This window comes from Heterocephalus glaber, unplaced genomic scaffold (assembly GCF_053883595.1).
Source record: "Heterocephalus glaber isolate CG9 unplaced genomic scaffold, H.glaber_assembly_v1.0 deba00001429, whole genome shotgun sequence".
NCBI classification, from domain to species: domain Eukaryota; kingdom Metazoa; phylum Chordata; class Mammalia; order Rodentia; family Bathyergidae; genus Heterocephalus; species Heterocephalus glaber.
Window position 1 is genome coordinate 763880 of NW_028258294.1, and position 18935 is coordinate 782814.

The 18935-nt window shown below is 39.1% G+C and overlaps 1 protein-coding gene and 1 long non-coding RNA gene across 10 annotated transcripts in view; one reads left to right on the top strand and one right to left on the bottom strand.

The window, feature by feature from the left end:
- Positions 1-3380, bottom strand: part of LOC106008003 (uncharacterized) — a 12602-nt gene extending 9222 nt beyond the window's left edge. For both annotated transcript variants that reach the window (XR_002390369.2, XR_001182549.3), the window contains exons 1-3: positions 3188-3380; positions 2065-2129; positions 1534-1641 (exon numbers count right to left, since the gene is read on the bottom strand). This is a non-coding gene — a long non-coding RNA (uncharacterized LOC106008003). The remainder of the gene's footprint in view (positions 1-1533; positions 1642-2064; positions 2130-3187) is intronic.
- Positions 3381-3412: 32 nt separating this feature from the next.
- The window catches only part of Ankrd42 (ankyrin repeat domain 42), a 62141-nt gene continuing 46618 nt past the window's right edge, over positions 3413-18935 (top strand). For 3 of the 8 annotated variants that reach the window (XM_087212245.1, XM_087212243.1, XM_087212246.1), the window contains exons 1-3: positions 3414-4469; positions 8608-8771; positions 18822-18929. In XM_087212245.1, coding sequence (XP_087068371.1) covers positions 4412-4469; positions 8608-8771; positions 18822-18929 — 330 coding nt within the window. In that variant the 5' untranslated portion in view covers positions 3414-4411. Of the gene's footprint in view, positions 4470-8607; positions 8772-18821; positions 18930-18935 lie in introns of all 8 variants that reach the window. The other 5 variants (XM_021247153.2, XM_087212247.1, XM_087212248.1 and 2 more) reach the window with 3 other exon arrangements.

An 18935-nucleotide genomic window follows, 5' to 3' on the forward strand; every position in this document is an offset into this window, starting at 1 on the left:
CTTATTCTTTGAAAATACTTTCTTTTGCATGATGGTACATGTTTCTTTCTACATTTTTACTTAGTAAAACTTAAAGAAAAATAAAAAAATAAACAATACAAATATAAAAAACATCTTTCACATCCTCTCGCTCTATAACCAACAGTTAACAATTTGGTATAGATCCTCTCCAAACTTATTCTTTTACAAGATAATTGTTAAAAATTAAGTCACATATGTAGTATCTTGTATAATTTTCACTGTCTATACTCTTTTTTAATCTTTCCATATTAATGCCTGCAGAATTGTATTTCTACCAGTATGTAATATTTTGTATTGTAAATGTAATCTTACTTAGCAATCCTTTTACTAATGAAGTCAAGATTTTAAAAAATTGCAAAGTTATCATGACTATCATATTACATATATCTGCACATTATTTTGCTTTTTGTTGGTACCAGGGATTGAACTTGGGTCCTTGCGTTTGCAAGGCAGGCAGAGGAACCACTGAGCTAAATCCCTGGCCTTGCACATTATTTTGAAGCCTTTACAACCAGACACTTGCAGGTTTACAGGTTTATTTAAAATTTTGACAAAGGTAGAGTTAGGAAACACTCTATCCTTCTTTATGCTTTGTTCCTGGTGACTTTTGATGATACCCTACTTTAGGACATGCTTTCATGTCTATCAGTTCAAGATTTTCTAACTCTTGAGCCAAGTTTTGAAATTTATATTTTTCTAGAAATTTTTCAAGTCAATTTTCAAGATTATTAGTAAAGGCTACATAATTCATTTTTTTTTTTTTTTTGGACTAGGGATTGAACTCGGAACCTTGGTCTTGCAAAGGAGGCGGTGGAACCACTGAGCTAAATCCCCAGCCCCATAATTCATTTTTGATTTACTAAGTCTCCTCATATGTAGTATGCTTCCTTTGTTTCTAAGTGGGGGAGGAGTTTGAGACAGGGTCTCACTATGTAGTCCAGTCTGGGCTTGAACTCACCAGCCCAAGCTGAGCTTGAACTCACAGTGATCCTCCTGCCTCAGCCTCACAAGTGCTGGGGTTACAGGTGTGGGCCACTACACCCAGCTGTTTCCAATATTTTTTCTCTACTTCCTTGGATTTGCAAAGTGTCTATTGTTCTTTTCAAATACCAGATATTATTATGATCAATTTTATTGGCTATTTCATTAATTTTTGCTTTTTGGGGGGTACTGGGAATGGAACTCAGGACCTTGTGCTTGCCAGGCAGATGTGGCACCGCTGAGCTAAATCCCAGGCAATTTTTGCTTTTATTTTTCATTTTTTTTTGTACTGGGGATCGAACTCAAGACCATGGGCTTTCAAGGCAGGCGGTGGCACCACTGAGCTAAATCCCTGGCCCTACTTTTCATTCTTTTTAAATTTACTTTGGAAATGGGAAATGTAATTTTCCTTGCTTTTCTGCTACTTGTTTCCTCTGCTGATCTTCCCTGTCATGTTGCCTCATGTGTGTCATATGTTGCTTTATTCCCTCAGTGAGTTTACCCACTCTGTATAGCAAAAAATGCCTTTACCATTATTATATAAGTGACTACAAACTGCATTAATTTGAAGTCGGTCATAGTAGGTTCCAATCCCCCAACTCCTATTTATGTGATCTTGGTCAAATATGAACTGTTCATCTGTAAAAATAAAAACAGTAAAGATTAAGTTTGAAAGTATGCATAAATCACTTATCATAGAAACTGGCCTATTTTATAACTCAATAAATATTATTGGTGCCTCAGTTGCCCCATTTCTTTCTATCCTTTTTTTTTGCAGTACCAGGGATTGAACTCAGGACTTTGTGCTTTCGAGGCTGGTGGTGGCACCACTGAACTAAATCCCCAGCCCTCAGCTGCCCCATTTCTAAAAATGCATCTAGAGCAAGTAATCTCAAATTCCTTTCCAACAGTGAAAAATTTTATTTTCATCCTATCAGTGGATAATCAACTGAAGAACCTACCCACTGGGCTGCTCACACAATATCTATTAAATAAGGCCTTCCCTTGAAGTAAATATTCTAGATATTAGAAATGCCAAGATGAATAAATCAGAGTACCTACCTTCCAGAAGGTCCGAATCCTCAGAGGTGTGGTCAGGGGTGAGAATCAATTTTTTAAACAGGTAACTATAATACAATGTGATAAGTGACCTAATTAAGGCTGTGGAAAAATCAGATTTTAAAGAGCATGTGCAGCAAAACCAAGGATCTAGGTTGGAATTCTAATTCAGATACTTATTAACAAACTAGCTGTGTAACTTCAGGCAATTAACTGTTATGCTTTTTTTCTCCTATCTGTAAAAAAAAGAACAATACCTATTCTGGAAGGTTATAGTAAGAATTACATTAATAAAACTAATATAGAGCACTTAGTGCCAGACTGATCTTATAAACTCAATGGCAGTTATTAATATTACAAAAAGCTATGGTAAAGAAAGGCAACTTACTGTACCTCAGTAGAAATGAGGTAGGGTCAGAGGAATTGCCCAATATATTCACAGAACAAAACGGGGCGGGGGGGAGGGTGGTTCCTGGGAGGAATGGCATATACAAAGGTAGAAGAGCATGGAAAAATTTATGTTTCCAGGACTTCAGTTTATTATTTCTGAAGGAAGGTTTATGTGGCAGGGTAATAAAAGGGTGGGGAAAAAAAGGGCTAAGGGGAAGCAAGGTAGATGATGACACCGAAGAACACAATTCCTACTACCTTCTGTATTTTCAGCTGCTAGCACAAAACGTGACAAACTGTATTTGCAATAAATAGTAAATTGGAAGAATGTTACACAGTAGTAGGGCTGGGGAGAAGGATTTGGACCAAACTGTTTAAAGTGAAGAAACCTTTGATTTGAAGTCAGCAGACCTCAAACAGTCTGTTGACTAATGATGTGTGTTTTTATCTCGTTTTACAACTTACCTGACGTTTGGTCTTAGCAAATTACTGATATCTTGAGTCTCGACCTGTAAAATGGGATAACCCCTAACAAACGATTATCAAAGAGCCTGGTACTAGTAACCACTCAATAATGTCAGAGGGTGCAGCTGCTAACTTCTCTTTTAGGTCCTTTTCTATATTTGTAAAACGACAGGCCGAGAACAGATTTTCTTCCAAACAGCACTGAAAAAGTATACCAGGTTTTTCAAGGACGAAAAGGCCCCGCCCAGCCCGCGCCACACAGGTCACCTACGCAGACTGCAGTCCTGGGGCCTCCTAGGTCGCTGAGCGATAGAGGGCGAGATCGATGACAAGCTGTTCCAGATACAGGCCTGCATAGGATCTTGTGAGACGGAGCAAGATCTCACAGGAAACCGGTCCATACCAGAGTCCCACTGCTCTAGGGGCGAAGCCTTGAAAAAGGTGAAAGGAAAAGGAGGAAATGACGTAAGCCGCGAGGATCCGGAAATGACCGAAAGACGCCGGAAGTTTACTTGTTTCCGAGGCGACGGCTCCGGCATCACTCCCTCTTGGTGGCTGGAGTTGGGACACTGGAAAGCAATTTGGAGGACAGGATACTTCTCGACGGCGGCCGCCGCCACAGCGACTCGTGGGGAGCAGTAAACGAAGACGGCCGCCACCACACTAGCCACTATGTGTGGAAGATAAGCGGCCGATACCGTCATCGCGGGGCCGAGTCCTGGGAAAGCGTTGAAGACCAAGGATATTTTCGTAGCGAGGACAGGGAAGGAAAACGTGAAGACGGCGACCGCCGCTGGAGGGTTTTCTCAGGAAAAGTAGGTGACGATATCGTCTTCTCCCGCAGGGACTTGAGAACTCGAGTCGGTGAAGACGTAGGCCACTACCGCAGAGGATCTCACGAGAGAGTCAGGGGAGATGGTGGCCACCATCACAGCCACGATGGTGGCTCTTGGGTGAGGGTGAGGGGAGACCGCGGCTTCTGCAGCAGTGACGTGGATTTAAGTGAAGTTGGTGGCCCACAAACTAGCGACTCCGGGCAAACAGTCAGAGAAGACCGCGTCCTGCGCCCCTCTGGCACTTGGGAAGGAGTCAGTGAAGTCCAAGGCACCCGAACCAGTGACTGCGCCGACAGGATCAATAACGACCGCAGCTGCCGCCTCAGTGGTTCTTGGGAGGGAGAGGGTGTCGATGGCAGCCTCTGCCACAGTAGGTCTTGGGACCGAGTAAGTGAAGACCGTGGCTACGAGGCCAGCGACTCCTCTGGGGTGAGCGTCAGCGAAGACGCCAGCCGCCGCCTTCGTGGCTTCTGGGAGAGAGAGAGAGTGAAGACGAAGTTTCTTGCTCTAGGGGGTCTTGGGAGAGAGCAAGAAGGGGGGACAACCGTGGCCCGCGTCCTAGGGATGACGAAGACGGCCGCTGTCGTTGCAGTGGCCCATGGGTGAACGTGAGTGAAGACCGCCGCCACAGCAGGGGCCTGGACTCAGCTCTGCTCACCATGCCTGAGGTGGCCAATTCGGGCCCCTCCACTTCCTCTAGGGAGACTGCAAAGTCGTGTGAGTCGGACTGTTTTGTTGGCCCTTGGTTTTGCCACACTGTTTCTCACTTCAGCCCACTTCAGCAAATGACGATCGGTATGCTAAGTGTTGTAAAGGACAGTAAAGTCCCTTGTATGGGGTGAGGATAGGGTCAGAAAAAGCTTTCTAATATTGAGAAAGAACTAGCCCTAAGACTTGAATTCCACATCTCTCCTCTGAGCTGCAGACTTACGTTTACATCTCCATTCCCGCCATCTTCCATGAGCACTCCAAGATCAATTTAGCCAAAATGTAATTTGTATTCATATGTCTTTCCTGTTCTGCAGAGTTTCCTATCTCAATTAGTGGCACCACAGCACTCAGGTGACTAAGCCAGACAGCTTGGAGTTATCCCATTACTCTTACTTCATCCATTATGTCCATCCAAGTTCAGTACATACTATTTCCTGTAATGTATATTGACTCCATCTCCTTTTCTGTTCCATTGCCCTGTGAGTTCCAGCTCTCAAACTTTCTGGTCTAGACTGTTCTAATTATCTTCTTACTGGCTTCCCTGTCTTGCCTTTTTGCTCCCCAGTCATATATTTCCCTCATTGCCAAGTCATGTAAACGCAGAGTTCTAAATCTGATTGTTATAATTCTTCTGTTTAAAAATCCTCAGTGACAATCTCCACTGTCTCATGAAGTCTGTTTTTTAAATTGTTGTCATTTTTCTGTTTTTTATAATTTCCACTATAGTCTATTGTCTGGTTCTAGCTTCTTCTTCCACTTTATGCTTCAGCAATAGCATTTTTTGTTTGTGTGGCTTTTTTGACCACATCCTGATGTTCATTCTGTTTTAGGGTGCCTTTCATTGCTTCCACCTTACTTGATAAATGCTTGGTGATACCTGAGGGTTTATCTTAGAAGTGTTACCTTCTCCAGGAATCTTTTTCTGTTCCCTTCCATCCTGCCCTAGCAGAGTTAGAAGTTATTTGTGCTTCTGTTGGGTGTGGTAGTGCACACCTGTAATCTTAGCACTTGGGAGGCTGAGGCAGGAGAATTGCCCTGAGTTTGAGGCCATCCTGGGCTGTGTAGTGAATTCAAACCCAGCCTGACTTACAGAGCAAGATCTTGTCTCAAAAAAAAAAAAAAAAAAAAAAAAGTAATTTGTGCTTCTGTACATTCTTATGACTATTTTTGTTACTGTTTTTACCATATTATTTTATAATTTGTATTTTCTTTTCCACTGATCTGTGAGTTCCTAAGGATGGTGATCATGTATTATCTTTTTATCCTTATGGTAGATACCAAATTAATGAGAAGTGGGCCATAAAACTAGATGAACCCAAGTTATGGTGGGACATGGTGGGACATTGGACTTCATTCTGTAGACTAACAGTGCCTAACCAGTAGCAGTTTGGAATAGAGGCCTGAAGTGACCAGAATGGTTGGTAAAACACTATTTATAGATCTGGCTATACTAGTTTAAAGGAAAAGAATAGAGGTGTGACCCAGAGGATTAATATCATTAAACACTTATTAAGTGTGTGTGCCTTCCTTGCTCCCCTCCCCATATGCATATATCTTAATTGATCACGTTTTCTCCTCCTCTGTGATGTCTTTGATTTCTCCTTTTCCTTAATTTTACTTATACTCTTTGAGGACATTGCTGTCAGTTGTTTTGTTTTTGAGACATGGTCTTCTATGTAGTTCAGGCTGGCCTTGAACTCACTGCGTAGCTTAGGCTGACTTCAAACTTGGAACAATTTTCCTCCCTCAGCCTCCCCAGTGCTGGGATTATAGGCCTGTGCCACCATACCCAGAAAGTGTTTCTGTTGTATTTATCCAAATAGATACTGAAGTGTTGGTGGAAAAAAAATGTATTATATCCATGTCTTATTTTCTATTGTATTATCATAGTGCCTGGTCCATAACTTAGGAAGGATTTTTTAATCATATATACTGTTTTGGTATAAGATATGATTTTAATATAACATGATTCTAGCCTTTAAGAAATTAACATTCTTCCAGGCCTGTGCCTCTAGTCTCACCTACTTGGGAGGCTAAGGCAGGAAGATTGCTTGAGCCCCAGAGTTTGAGCAATAAAACAAGACCTGTCACCAAAAGAAAAAAAAAGTTTCTAGGTAGGATAGAGGAATAGAAGTATTTATCATATTCCTGTTTGTCATGTGATTCTGTAAGTAAGAAGAATCAGGGTACCAAAGAAGAAACTATTCTGAAGTGAGAAATAAAAGAGCTCCGGAAATCAAGAAAGAGGTGAGAAAAAAGATAAAGAAAATGAATTAACATTCTGATTATAGCATGAGAACGGACACACACACAGTAGTACAACTTTGCATAGATTATCTTCTAGAAGTATTTCTTAATTGTTTTCAAGACAACTTGAGGTCAAGAATCCTTTTTTTTTTCCCCTTGGGATTGAACTCAGGACCTTGCTCTTGCCAGGCAGGCGTGGCACCACTGAGCTACATCCCCAGCCCAGGAATCATTGTTTTATTATGTTTTGTTTTGTTTAGGGAATGTTTCAATTGAACTATTTATCCCTTCTTGCTCCTTCAGTAATTGTTCATGCTTAGATAGCTTACTGCTTCCGGTTCACAAAGCACATTAAAATATTTCACGCGTACTTGTCAGTAAGCTTGACAATGTACTCCTGATGCTTATAACATTAAATTATAATGGTTTCTGAAGGAATCCGACCACCACCATCCTGATCAGAGACCCCTCTAAACCGCCGCTCCCAGCACAGCTGCACCTGGGAACTCACAACACGATCAGCCCTGATGCTAAGAGCAACCCTGCTCCCTGTGCTTCCCAAGCTGTGTCCTCTGCCACCATTACCCCTTGTGCTCTCTCAAGCCTAGCTCGCTTGGGAGCCACAGGCCTCTCTCACTGAAGTCCCCCATCCCCGTGATCTTGAAAAAGACCCCATAGTCTCTAGGAGACCAGCTGGTCTGGTGTCCAGTGACAGAGTGGTCCCTCTCGGGTTTGTTTTGCAATAAACCTGTCCTGTTGAACTGGGATATATATGGCAACCCACTTGAGACCCCTCCTGTCTCTCGGGAGCTATTCGTGTTCCTCAATAAATTTTCCTACTCTTAAAATCTTTTAAAAATATAAATCACTAGAGTATATGAACCAAAACATTACTTGCCATTCCTTTCTTATTATAAGACATATGAATTAGAATGATAAGAAGGGTCAGGGATTTAGTTCAGTGGTTCTGCCGCCTACCTTGCAATCACAAGGTCCCAAGTTGGATCCCTGGTAGCAAAAAAAAAAAAAAAAAAATGATAAGGAAAGTATTGATAAACTACATCTGTGTATGTGACATAAGGCTCTAGTGAATCTTTTTTCCAGGGAGAGTAGGCTTTTGTTATAAAGAATACACTGAGCATATTGCAAAATTGTTGCTTCCCAACCCCTGCTAAAGACATGAGCTTTTTATAGTGATATCTTTTTTTTTTTTTTTTTTTTTTGCGGTACCAGGGCTTGAACTCAGGACCTTGGGCTTGCGAGGCAGGCAGCAGAACCACTAGAGCTAAATCCCCGGTCCATATCTTTTTTTTTTTGGTACCGGGGATCAAACTCAGGACCTTGTGCTTTCAAGGCAGGCGGCAGAACCTCTGAGCTAAATCCCTGGCCCTATAGTAATATCTTGATGGGTTTCTGAAGGTAAAATATATCAAAGTGTAGGCTTTCCAAGACTACAGGCCTCAGGACTTTCCCATTTTAGGTTGGTTATATACTCAGCCTGGATAATCAGAATTACCATTCAGGTGCTTCTGTCATTTTATGGCTACAGCAGCTTTTGCTCCAGGTTTAAGGTGAACTTGACTACATTTGTCTGTACTTGCTTGTCTCTCCAGATTTGGGAGGGAAGTTTGCCCAGAGACCTCAGTTCTTTGGTGAGTCTGAGAAAGGTTGTTGGTTTTCAATACATTCAGTTTTTTTTTCTTGTAAGGATAAGTGTGTCAGTCTTCATGAGCTTTACATATCAGAGCTAAAACTAGAAGTCTGGTTAAGATGCTAATTGCAATGTCTTTGTAGCAAATTATTTGAAAATCTGACATGATTTTATGCTTTCTCTTAAATCATTGCTGTAGTCTTTTCATAGTTCTATGTTACATTAAACAGTTTAATTTATGAATAGGTTCCAGGAAGAAGGTGAGTCTCGGTAGCATCCATGATGCAGTACGAGCCGGAGATATAAAACAGCTTTCAGAGATGGTGGAACGTGGAGCCAGCATTAATGAAGTTGATGTTCTCCATAAGTTTACTCCTTTACACTGGGCAGCACATTCTGGAAGTTTAGAGGTAAGAAGCTGTCCACATTACTAAACAAAGAGAAGTTTACAGCTATACAGCAGTTTTATAAATTTAATGAATAGGTCTGAAATGCTGTAAGTACCGCAAATATTTTTCTTTTTAGTTAATCCTAATATTTGGATGTTCTGTTTCCTTGAACTTTGTTTGTCTGATTTTTGTGACAGAGTCTCACTATGTAGTTCAGGCTGGACTTGAGTTTACAACAATCTTGGCTCAACTTCCTAGTGCTGGGATTACAGGTGTGCACCTCTACGCCCAGCTGTTTTCCTAGTCTTAAATTATCCGAAAACGTAGTGTCATAAAATAACCATTAATTTATGCTGATGAGTGAACCAAGTATTTGGATCCCAAGAACAGCTTGTCTCTGCCTAATGTCTGGGGCTTCAGCTGAAAGATTCAGGGCTGGAATTAGAATCTTCTGAAGCCTCATTCACTTAGATGTCCGGTATTTGACTAATTGTAGACTGGACATGTTAACTCCTTTTTACGTGGACCTGTTAGGGAGGACTTTCCACATGAACTGGTTTGGGGTTTCTCACAATATGGGGGCTGAGTTCCAAAGACAAGCACAGTGGGTAACTTACAGAGGAAAATGTAATAAATACCTATCCTAACATTTTTGCTATAGTTGCTTCAGAGTTTTAGAAAAGAAATGGAATACTACAGATATTCCAAATCTACACTTGATCTTAGCCAAAAGACCGAGAAGCAATGGTATTCCAAATCTAAAGATAACTATTATACAGATTTTGGTGCTATTTACCTAAGATTATACAATTATTTTGACTTGACATTATGCTTTATATAAACATCACATAGGGCTGGGGATTTAGCTCAGTGGTTTTGCTGCCTGCTGCACAACCACAAGGACCCGAGTTCAATCCCTGGTACCAAAAAAAAACCAAACATCACATTATGTGTATCATTCCTCAACTTGTTTTATTTGTTTAACAGTGTTTTCAAGTTCTAACCATGTGATTTCATGTACATAATCTAGTTCATTTTTCCAGCATATTTTAATGGTCTGTTCTTAGACTGATGCCAGAATTTATCTATTTTTCTGTTGATGGATATTATTTGACTTAAAATTTTAGCTTGTACAAACAATACTTAGTAAATATTTTTATGGTCCTCTTATTCTTGTGCTGGATACAAGACCAGTTGGAATTTTTCTCTTGATTCAAGGTTGTGTTTTGTAGGACTGAGAGGATTATTTTAGCTACTACCATTTCCCCAGCCTGTAAGGCCACAGTGGGTCTATTCGCAAAGTTGACCTTCTTAGTTTTTTGTTGTTTTTTTTTTCCGGTACAAGGGATCGAACTCAGGACCTTGTGCTTGCGAGGCAGGCATGGTGCCACTGGGCTAAATCCTTGGCCCAAGTTGCCCTTTTTACCCCTCACACAAACACACACACAGAAATTGCTTTCTATGAATATGACTGTTTTGTCTGATTTCCTGTTTGTTTGCACTTATCTACTACTGCATGTAACCAACAGAGAATCTCCCTGTTTGTGTGCCTCAGTTGAAGTACACAAAGAATTTTCTCTTTGGCCAGCAGACAGAAGAAATGTACTTTGATGGTTTGTGAGCTTGTAGCCCTGAGTGTGTGTTTTCTCAGTTGTATCCCTCCACATCTCTGATTTACACTTGGACAAGCTTTTCACCTGTTTTGTGGTTTGGGTTATAGATGTTTCCTAGTTTCATGAAAATTAAAGATTTCTTTCAGTTTGTCTTGCTCTTTGTTTTTGGATGATTTTGGAAAGAAGGGGAAAATACTGATTTTACCCTACCATATTCAAATAAGATTTTGTTTACTTATTTATTTACTTTTTTTTTTGTGCATGGTATTGAGGGTTGAACCTAACCGTGCTGAGCTACTGAGCTACATCTGCAGCCCTTTTTATTTTTTTATTTTGAGACATGATCTCACAAAGTTGCCCAGACTGGTCTTAAACTTGCAATCCTCCTACCTAGGTCAATTTCCAGTCTTTAAGTGATCATTTTTGATAACTTTGTCTAGTTTTAGCATTGCTTTTTGTGGGAGATTTGTCAAGCTCCTTATTCAGCCATTTCTGAGGTCCTACTAATTTTTCACTTTTGTGGCGTTTTTGTTGTTGTTGTTGTTTTTTGTGAGATAGGTTCTTGCTATGTTGCCCAGACTAGCTTCGAACTTATAGCTTCAAGTGATCTTCCTGTCTCAGCCTCTAGAATAGCTGAGAATACAGGTGCATACTACAGTGCTTACGTGTTCAATTGATTTTTGACAAATATGCAAATACAGTTTAATGGAAGACGGATAGTATTTTTATTAAATGATACTGGCACAATTGGATACTCATGTGTAACAAAATGAATCTTAACCCCATACATGGTACCATATGCAAAAATTTATTCAGAACAGATTATAGATAAATGCAAAATGTAAACTTACAAAACTTGTAGAAGAGATTATAGGGGAAAATCTTTGCAAATTACATACTTGACTAAAATCTTGTATCTAGTTTGTATAAACAACTCTTAGAATTTAACAGTAAGAAAACAATTGTTTTTTGTAAATGGGCAAGAGATTTCAGTAGATGCTTTATCAGAGAGAACAAGTGGATGGCAGTCAAGCATATGAAAAGATGTTCAACATTGTTAGCCATTAGAGAAATGCAAGTCATGGTGAGATGCACTACCCACTCATGAGAATGGCAAAAAACAAAATCAAACAAAACTGTAAGGAACAAAAAAGAAAGAAAGAAAGAAAGAAAGAAAGAAAGAAAACTTTAAGGAGCAGGGTAAGGGGATGTTACCAGAACCCCTGCAGTGAGTCCTGGTCTCCTGTGAGCCATGATGGCACAAGGTGAATTAATTAATAAAGAAAGGAAACGAGACTTAGAGAAGCTGAGCTTTGGGCCTGATCAGTGCTGTTCTGGGCAGCAAACATGAAGGATCCCAAGCTTGCTACATCTCTATTCAGTACATTGGGAGTAACAGATAACTCAGAAGGCAGCACCACTTTACTAGGACAATAAGGAATTTATGCAGAAAAAGATCTTATTTTGATGAGGAAGGTATGTTGATTAGGAATTTGTCCCTCCCCAGGATGTCTTTAGCTGATGTAATTCTTCTCTGGAGCATCACAGGATCATGGGACCATTGAGGTTTTAGCTGTGACTGGAGGCAAAAATGGAGTTATGTCTTGACATGCCATAGCCAGCCTGCAGGCAGGAAAACTAGGCCTAATCATAATTTAATTGTGAAATGATTTTTCCCCAAAATTATGTAGAATTGCTCCCGACACAAAACAAAGGAAAAAACCCAACCCCAGCATGGCTATACCAAGTGATGCCAAGGATTTGGAGAATCTGGAACTCTTTTATACATAGCTGGTGAAAATGTGAAATGATTTAAAAGCTATTGGGCAGATGTTTTCTATATAAAAGTAAACCAACTTATTTTTATAGAAAGCTGTCTGTCCAAGCAATCTCATTTCTACATTTTTTCGAGAGAAATGCCATACCCGTACATGTATGTTTATATTGGCTTTATTTTCTGGTACCTGAACAGAGCTAACAAATAGTAATCTCCTCATATATATTTGTTAAATAAGTGAATTACTAAGGTTGAGTTTTTAAAATATTTTATTGGTTATTTCAGTGGCAGTCAAATGGCACCTAAATTGTTAAGCCTTTTCAACAAATTATATAGTTATAAATCACATGCAAATGGGATGCAATGAATCCCAATACAGTCAATTCTCTTAAAAAGAATGTGGCTTCCTGGAAGTATGATTTATAAATTTGAACACATAAAGACAATGATATTATATATGGCACAAACCTCCAAATACTGTATTACATTGAGGCTTAATTTTAAGATGTGTTTGACTTCTTTCCTCTTTGAAAAAAAATTTTTTTATTTTTTTTACTGGTACACTTTAGATATACATAATGATATGTTGGTTCTTCCTACCCATGAGCAAGGGATATCTTTCCATTTTATGAATCCTCTTCAATCTCCTTTTTCAGAGTACTGTAGTTTTCCATGTAAAGGTCTTTTACTTCCTTCATTAGATTGATTCCTAGGTATTTCATTTTTTTGAATGCTATTCTGAAAAGTGTTGTTTCCCTAATTTCGCACTCAGTGAGTCTGTTATTTGTGAACAAGAATGCTACTGATTTTTGAGTGTTGACTTTGTATCCAGCTGTGCTAAGGAATTTGGTTATTAAATCTAGAAGTCTTTTGGTGGAGTTTTTGGGGTCTTCTATGTAAAGTATTATGTCATCCTCAAACAATGATAATTTAACTTCTTCCTTTCCTATCCTTATTCCTTTTATTTCTTTTGTCCAAGTGCTCTGACTAATGTTTCCAGAACTATATTTAAAATGAGTGGTGACAGTGGACATCCTTGTCTTGTTCCTGATTTTAGAGTGAAAGCTTTTAGTTTTTGTTCATTTAGTATGATGTTGGCTATTGGTTTGTCACAGATGGCTTTTATCAAATTGAGACAAAAGACCATCTATTCCAAATTTCTGTATGGTGTTTATCATAAATGGGTGTTGGGCTTTTTCACACACTTTTTCTACATCTTTTGAGATGATCATATGCTTTTTGACCTTGGCTCTGTTAACATGGTGTATTACATTTATTGATTTGCATATGTTGATCCCTGGATCCCTGGGATGAACATTTTTGGTCATGGTATATAATCTTCTTGATGATTTGCTGCATTCTGTTTGCCAGTATCTTATTGAGGATTTTTGCATCTATGTTCATTAGAGAGACTGGCCTATAGTTCTCTTTTTTGGTTGGATCTTTCTCTGGTTTTGGTATCAGGGTAATGCTTGATTACAGGAATGAATTTGGGAGTATTTATTGCTTACCTTTCAATTTCATTAAAGAGTTTGAGAAATAGCAGCATCAGATCTTCTCTAAATTTCTTGTAGAATTCAGCACTGAATCTGTCATACTCTGAGCCTTTCTTTGTTGGTAGGATTTTAATTACCTCTTCAATTTCATTGACTGATACTGGTTTATTTAGAATTTGTACATCTTCTTGTTTCAGCTTTGTTAATTCATATGTATCTAGAAATCTGTCCATTTCTTCTGTATTTTCCATCTTATTAGAATACAGGTTCTCAAAGTATGTATTGATGATCTTCTAGATTTCTGCAGAATCTGTTGTGATTTCACCATTTTCATTCCTAATTGCATCTTGAGTCTTTTCTTTCCTTTTTTTTATAAGGTTGGCTAAGAGCTTATCAATTTTATTTAATCTTTGAGAGAACCAACTCTTTGATTTATTCATTCTTTATATTGTTTTCTCAGTCTCAATTGCATTGATTTTTGCTTTCATCTTTATAATTTCCTCCTTTGAATGATCTTTGGGCTTGACTTGCTCTTCTTTTTCTAGAAGCTTGAGGTTCAACATTAGATTGTTTATTTGACCTTGCTCAATTTTTCTGATATGGGAATTCACTCCTATAAATTTCCCTCATAGTACTGCTTTCATTACACCCCGTAAGTTCAAGTATGTTGTATTGGCACTGTCATATAATTGTAGAAACTGCCTGATTTCTCTTTAATTTCATCTGGGACCCACTGTTTTTTCAGGAGGGTATTTAATTTCCATATGTTTATGCAGTTCTTGAGATTTCTTTTGCCATTGATTTCCAATTTCATTGTACCATGGTCTAATAACACGTATGGTATAATTTCAGTTCCTTTGCATTTACTTATGTGTGTCCTATGAATTAGTATGTGGTCTATTTTGGAAAATTCCCCATGTGCAGCTGAGAAGAATGTGTATTCTAATGTTATGGGGTGGAACACTGTAGACATCTACTGAGTCCATTTGTTCAAATTTTTGGTTCATTTCTAATATTTATTTGCTGATTTTCTTGTCTAGTTGATTTATCTATTTGTGGCAGTGGAGTGTTGAGGTCCCCCATTACAATTATATTACTGCTTATTTAATTTCTCATGTCCATTAATATTTGTTTAATATAGTTGGGTGTGCTGGTATTTGGTGCACATATATTTATGATTATCTCATCTTCTTGGATTATTGCCTTTACAAGAATGTCATGACCTTCTTTGTCTCTTAATCAGTATTGGTTTGAAATCCACTTTGTCTGTAAATAGAATAGCTACCCTTGCTTTTTTCTGGGTTCCTATAGCATGGAGTATTGTTTTCCATCTTTTGACTTTCATTCTATGAATTTCTTTTGAATTAAATGTGTTTCTTGTATGTAACATATTGTTGGATCTTACTTCTCAATCCATTCTGCCAGTCTGTTTCTTTTGATTGGTGAATTGAGACCATTTACACTGATGGTTATAACTGATATGTATTGATTTACGCTTGTCATGTTATTTTCTTGTTGTTGGTTCCCTTTTTTCCTCCCTTTTGTGTAATTACTTGCCTTGTCTGGGGGATTCTTTCTGTTGAGGTTCACGGAATTGTGGTCCTCCTTATCTCTTTCTAGAATGTCCTTCATAACATTTTGGAGTGCTGGGTTGGTGGTCATGAATTTCTTCAAGTGTTCTTTGCCAAGGAAGTATTTTATTCATCAATTTTGAAACGGTTTTGCTTTGTACATCAATCTAGGTTAGAAATTATTTCCTTTTAGGGCTTGAAAGACTTCACTTCAACCTCTCCTTGACTTGAACGCTTAATGTCAAGAAGTCACCTATGGGCCGGGGATTTAGCTCAGTGGTTTTGCTGCCTGTTGTGCAAGCACAAGGACCCGAGTTCAATCCCCGGTACCAAAAAAAAAAAAAGAAAAAAAAATGTCAGCTGTGATTCTGATGGGTTTTATAGGTGATTTGTTTCTTTTTTCTAACAGCTTTTAATATTTTGTCCTTGTGTTGAATTTCTGGAATCTTGACTATTATATGCCTTTGCATAGATTTTTTTTTTATCACTGCTAGTTGGAGTTTTATATGCATCACTTATCTGCATATCAAATTCGTTTTCCATGCTTGGGAACTTTTCTGGCATTTCATCTAAACAAGTTTTTAATGTCATTTGCATGATCTGCTTTTTTGACTTGGATCAATCTTATTCTTCTGTACATCATTTAGCTGCTGTTGCATTGATTTTTTGTGGTCCCTTGCTCTTTTTATGAAATTTTTCTTTTCATGATAATTAACTGCAATCCTGTCTTCTATATCTGGTATTATGTTCTCACATTGGCTCATTCTGTATATACTTTCAATGGAATTTTTAATCTCCTGGATATCTGTTTGAATGTGTTTCATGGATTCCCTTTCTTTCCTATGTTGGGCATTCATGATACTCATCAGTATTGTAAGCTCTTCTATTTTGTTTTTTAATCTCTATCTGCTCTTAAGTCACTCACCATGTCTTTCATTATGTTCACCATCTCTGTAGTTATCTGAGAAACTATTTGTGATTTGATTTTTTTCTACAGCCTCATTTGTCTGCTTTGTTACTTCCACTGTCCAGGTGGGTGGGTTTTGAATTGTTGCACCTCATTACCCCCTGGGTTTGCCTTTGGTGAGTGGGAAGTTTGGGGTTGCATCTTGCTTAAGTATCATATATATGTGTGTGTGTGTGTATATATATATATATATATGTTTAATTTCTGGGTTAATGCCTATAAATTGCTTATGGCAGGTAGCTTTTTTTGCTGATATTTATTTATTTATTTTTATTGCTAGTATTTAGAACCCTTAAGAAATGACTACTTCTCAGAGATGTCTTCCAGGTATAGCTGGCTTTTGAGTTTTAAACCTGCTGCAAGATCCTCCCTCTTCAGTTTATTGGGGATGAGAAGTTGCTATTTGGCCTAGCCCCCAGTTGTTTGGCACTGGCGTATAGTATTGTTTATGGCCAATAGGCAGTCAATCTTGGCATACCAGGAAGAACAACTGATTAGAACAATTATGTCACCTTGTCTACAGTAGTACAATTAGCAGTAATAATAGCATCAAACAGACCCTAGCATCAGACATTGTCATTTTCGACAAAGTGGGGCTGGGGATGTAGCTCAGTGGTGCTTCAGCTGCCTGGCAAGCACAGGGTCCTTAGTTTGAGTTCTATACCAAAAAAAAAAAAAAAAGAAATGACAAACTGTGGTAACTATTAATTTCCCATCTTTAACCATATGAACTATATTTGTGGTTATATAACAAAATCTAAAACAAAGCAGAAAATTGTATACAGTAAATATGCCCCCCAATATGGTGATTTTACCCTCGGGAGAAAATTTAAAAGGGGTTAGGGGGAAAAATAGAGAAATAGAAGAGGAAGAGATTAGAAGCAAGGCTGGAGGAGAAAGGAAAATTACGCTTGGGAAACTGGTGAAGACAAGAGGGAGGGGCTGAGGATTTAGCTCATTGGTTTCACCGCCTGCTGCTCAAGTGCAAGGACTGGAGTTCAGTCCCCGGTACCAAAAAAAAAAAAAGACCAGAGGGAAAGAAAGATGGAACAAATAAAAGTCGGAACAGAACAACAACAAACACTAGAAACAGTGTTCATAGTCATATAAAAACAAGAACAAATAATCAAGAACAAAACAAAAACTGTTGCTGGGAGTTTAGCTCAGCAGCACCATGTCTGCCTCATAAGTGCAAGGTCCTGAGTTCAATCCCTGGTACCAGAAAAACCCAAAGAACAAAAAAGAATAAAACTGTTCCTTGCAGGGCGTGTCTGTGCTGTCACTGGTAGACAGAGTGGGCAGACAGAGCCCAGGGTGTTTATTAATCCCAGTAAGCCAGCTGTAGATTTACATTGAGATGGTGGATACTGCCAGCATGTCTGCACCTTTAGTTCCACTGAAGTTCAGGCTGATTTCTGGCTATAAGGCTGCAACCTGATTTTTTTTCTTTTCTTTTCTTTTCTTTTTTTTTTTTTTGGTACTGGGGATCAAACTCGGGTCCTTGCGCTTGCGCAGCAGGCTGCGAAACCACTGAGCTAAATCCCCAGCCCTGCAACCTGATTTCTTAAGCCTACAATATTCTGTGTGCTTCCTCCTGGCTTGATCTTGGCTCCTTGACTTCCTGTCACCTTGAACTCAGTTCTGCCTCACCCTGGCACCCGGAGCCCCTAAATGGAGCCAGCCCACAGTTACTCTGAGTTTGGAGCTTTGTTGGCCCCTCTCCAAGATGGCTACTGGCCAATTGCCCTCTTCTGGGAGGCATCTGAATGCAAATAACTCACCGGCCATTGCAGTCTGCTGCGTCTACTGCACCTTCCAGTCGTCTCTTTCTCTGTGGAGGCCTTTGGGGCCTCATCAGTAGTCACTGTGCATCTGCAGGCTTGAGCTACCCTTCCCATGCAGTGAGTCAGGGCTCAGGGAAAAAGCGCTGCTTGCCACCTGCTGCTTCTCTCTCTTCACTCTCCTCGTGGGCTTCAATTCTCGCTTCACATCCTTGCTTGGTCCTGAGGCCCCACTTCCCTCTTCTTTTCCATCATTTTTCCAGAAGTGTCTCCTTTTTTAAAAAAAAAAAAAGAAATAAATAACTTATTTTTTTTAAGTTCTCATTCAAGTAACAGCGTTTACTCTGATACAAAAGATTGTGGACCCATTTACAGATTTATAGTAGAAGGCAGGCACAGTGGCATGTGCTTGTAGTCCCAGATGTTTGGGAGGCTGAGACAGGAGGATCCTGTGAACCCAGGAGTTATGGGTCAGCCTGGGCAACATAGACCCCATTCTTAAGTTAAAAAAATTCCACAAATTGCAAACTGGCAGTCCTTGAATGCTTTTGGCTCACAGATGTATTTTGTCTGATATTCTCATAGCTGCCTGTACTTCAGTGGTGTCTGCACTATATAGACAAGGAATGTAGTTTCCAGTTTGCCATAATTCCTACTTCTCCCTATTGTTTACCCAACAGGCTAAATGTTGGCTGCTATGTCATTGTGATTTTTTTTTTCACGTTTGGCCTCTTCATTCACTTATGATGTTTTTCAGGCTGTAGTGGGAATTTCATTTTAAGAAAAATTTAAAAATTAAATTTAAAAGTTATAGAATTGCTAAAGACTTCTCATCACTTGTTAATGTGGTCATTTTCTTAACATAGTGTCTTCATTGGCTGCTCTGGCATGGAGCTGATATCACACAAGTAACTACAAGAGGCTGGACAGCAGCTCACATAGCTGCAATCAGGGGTCAAGATGCTTGTATGCAGGTAATA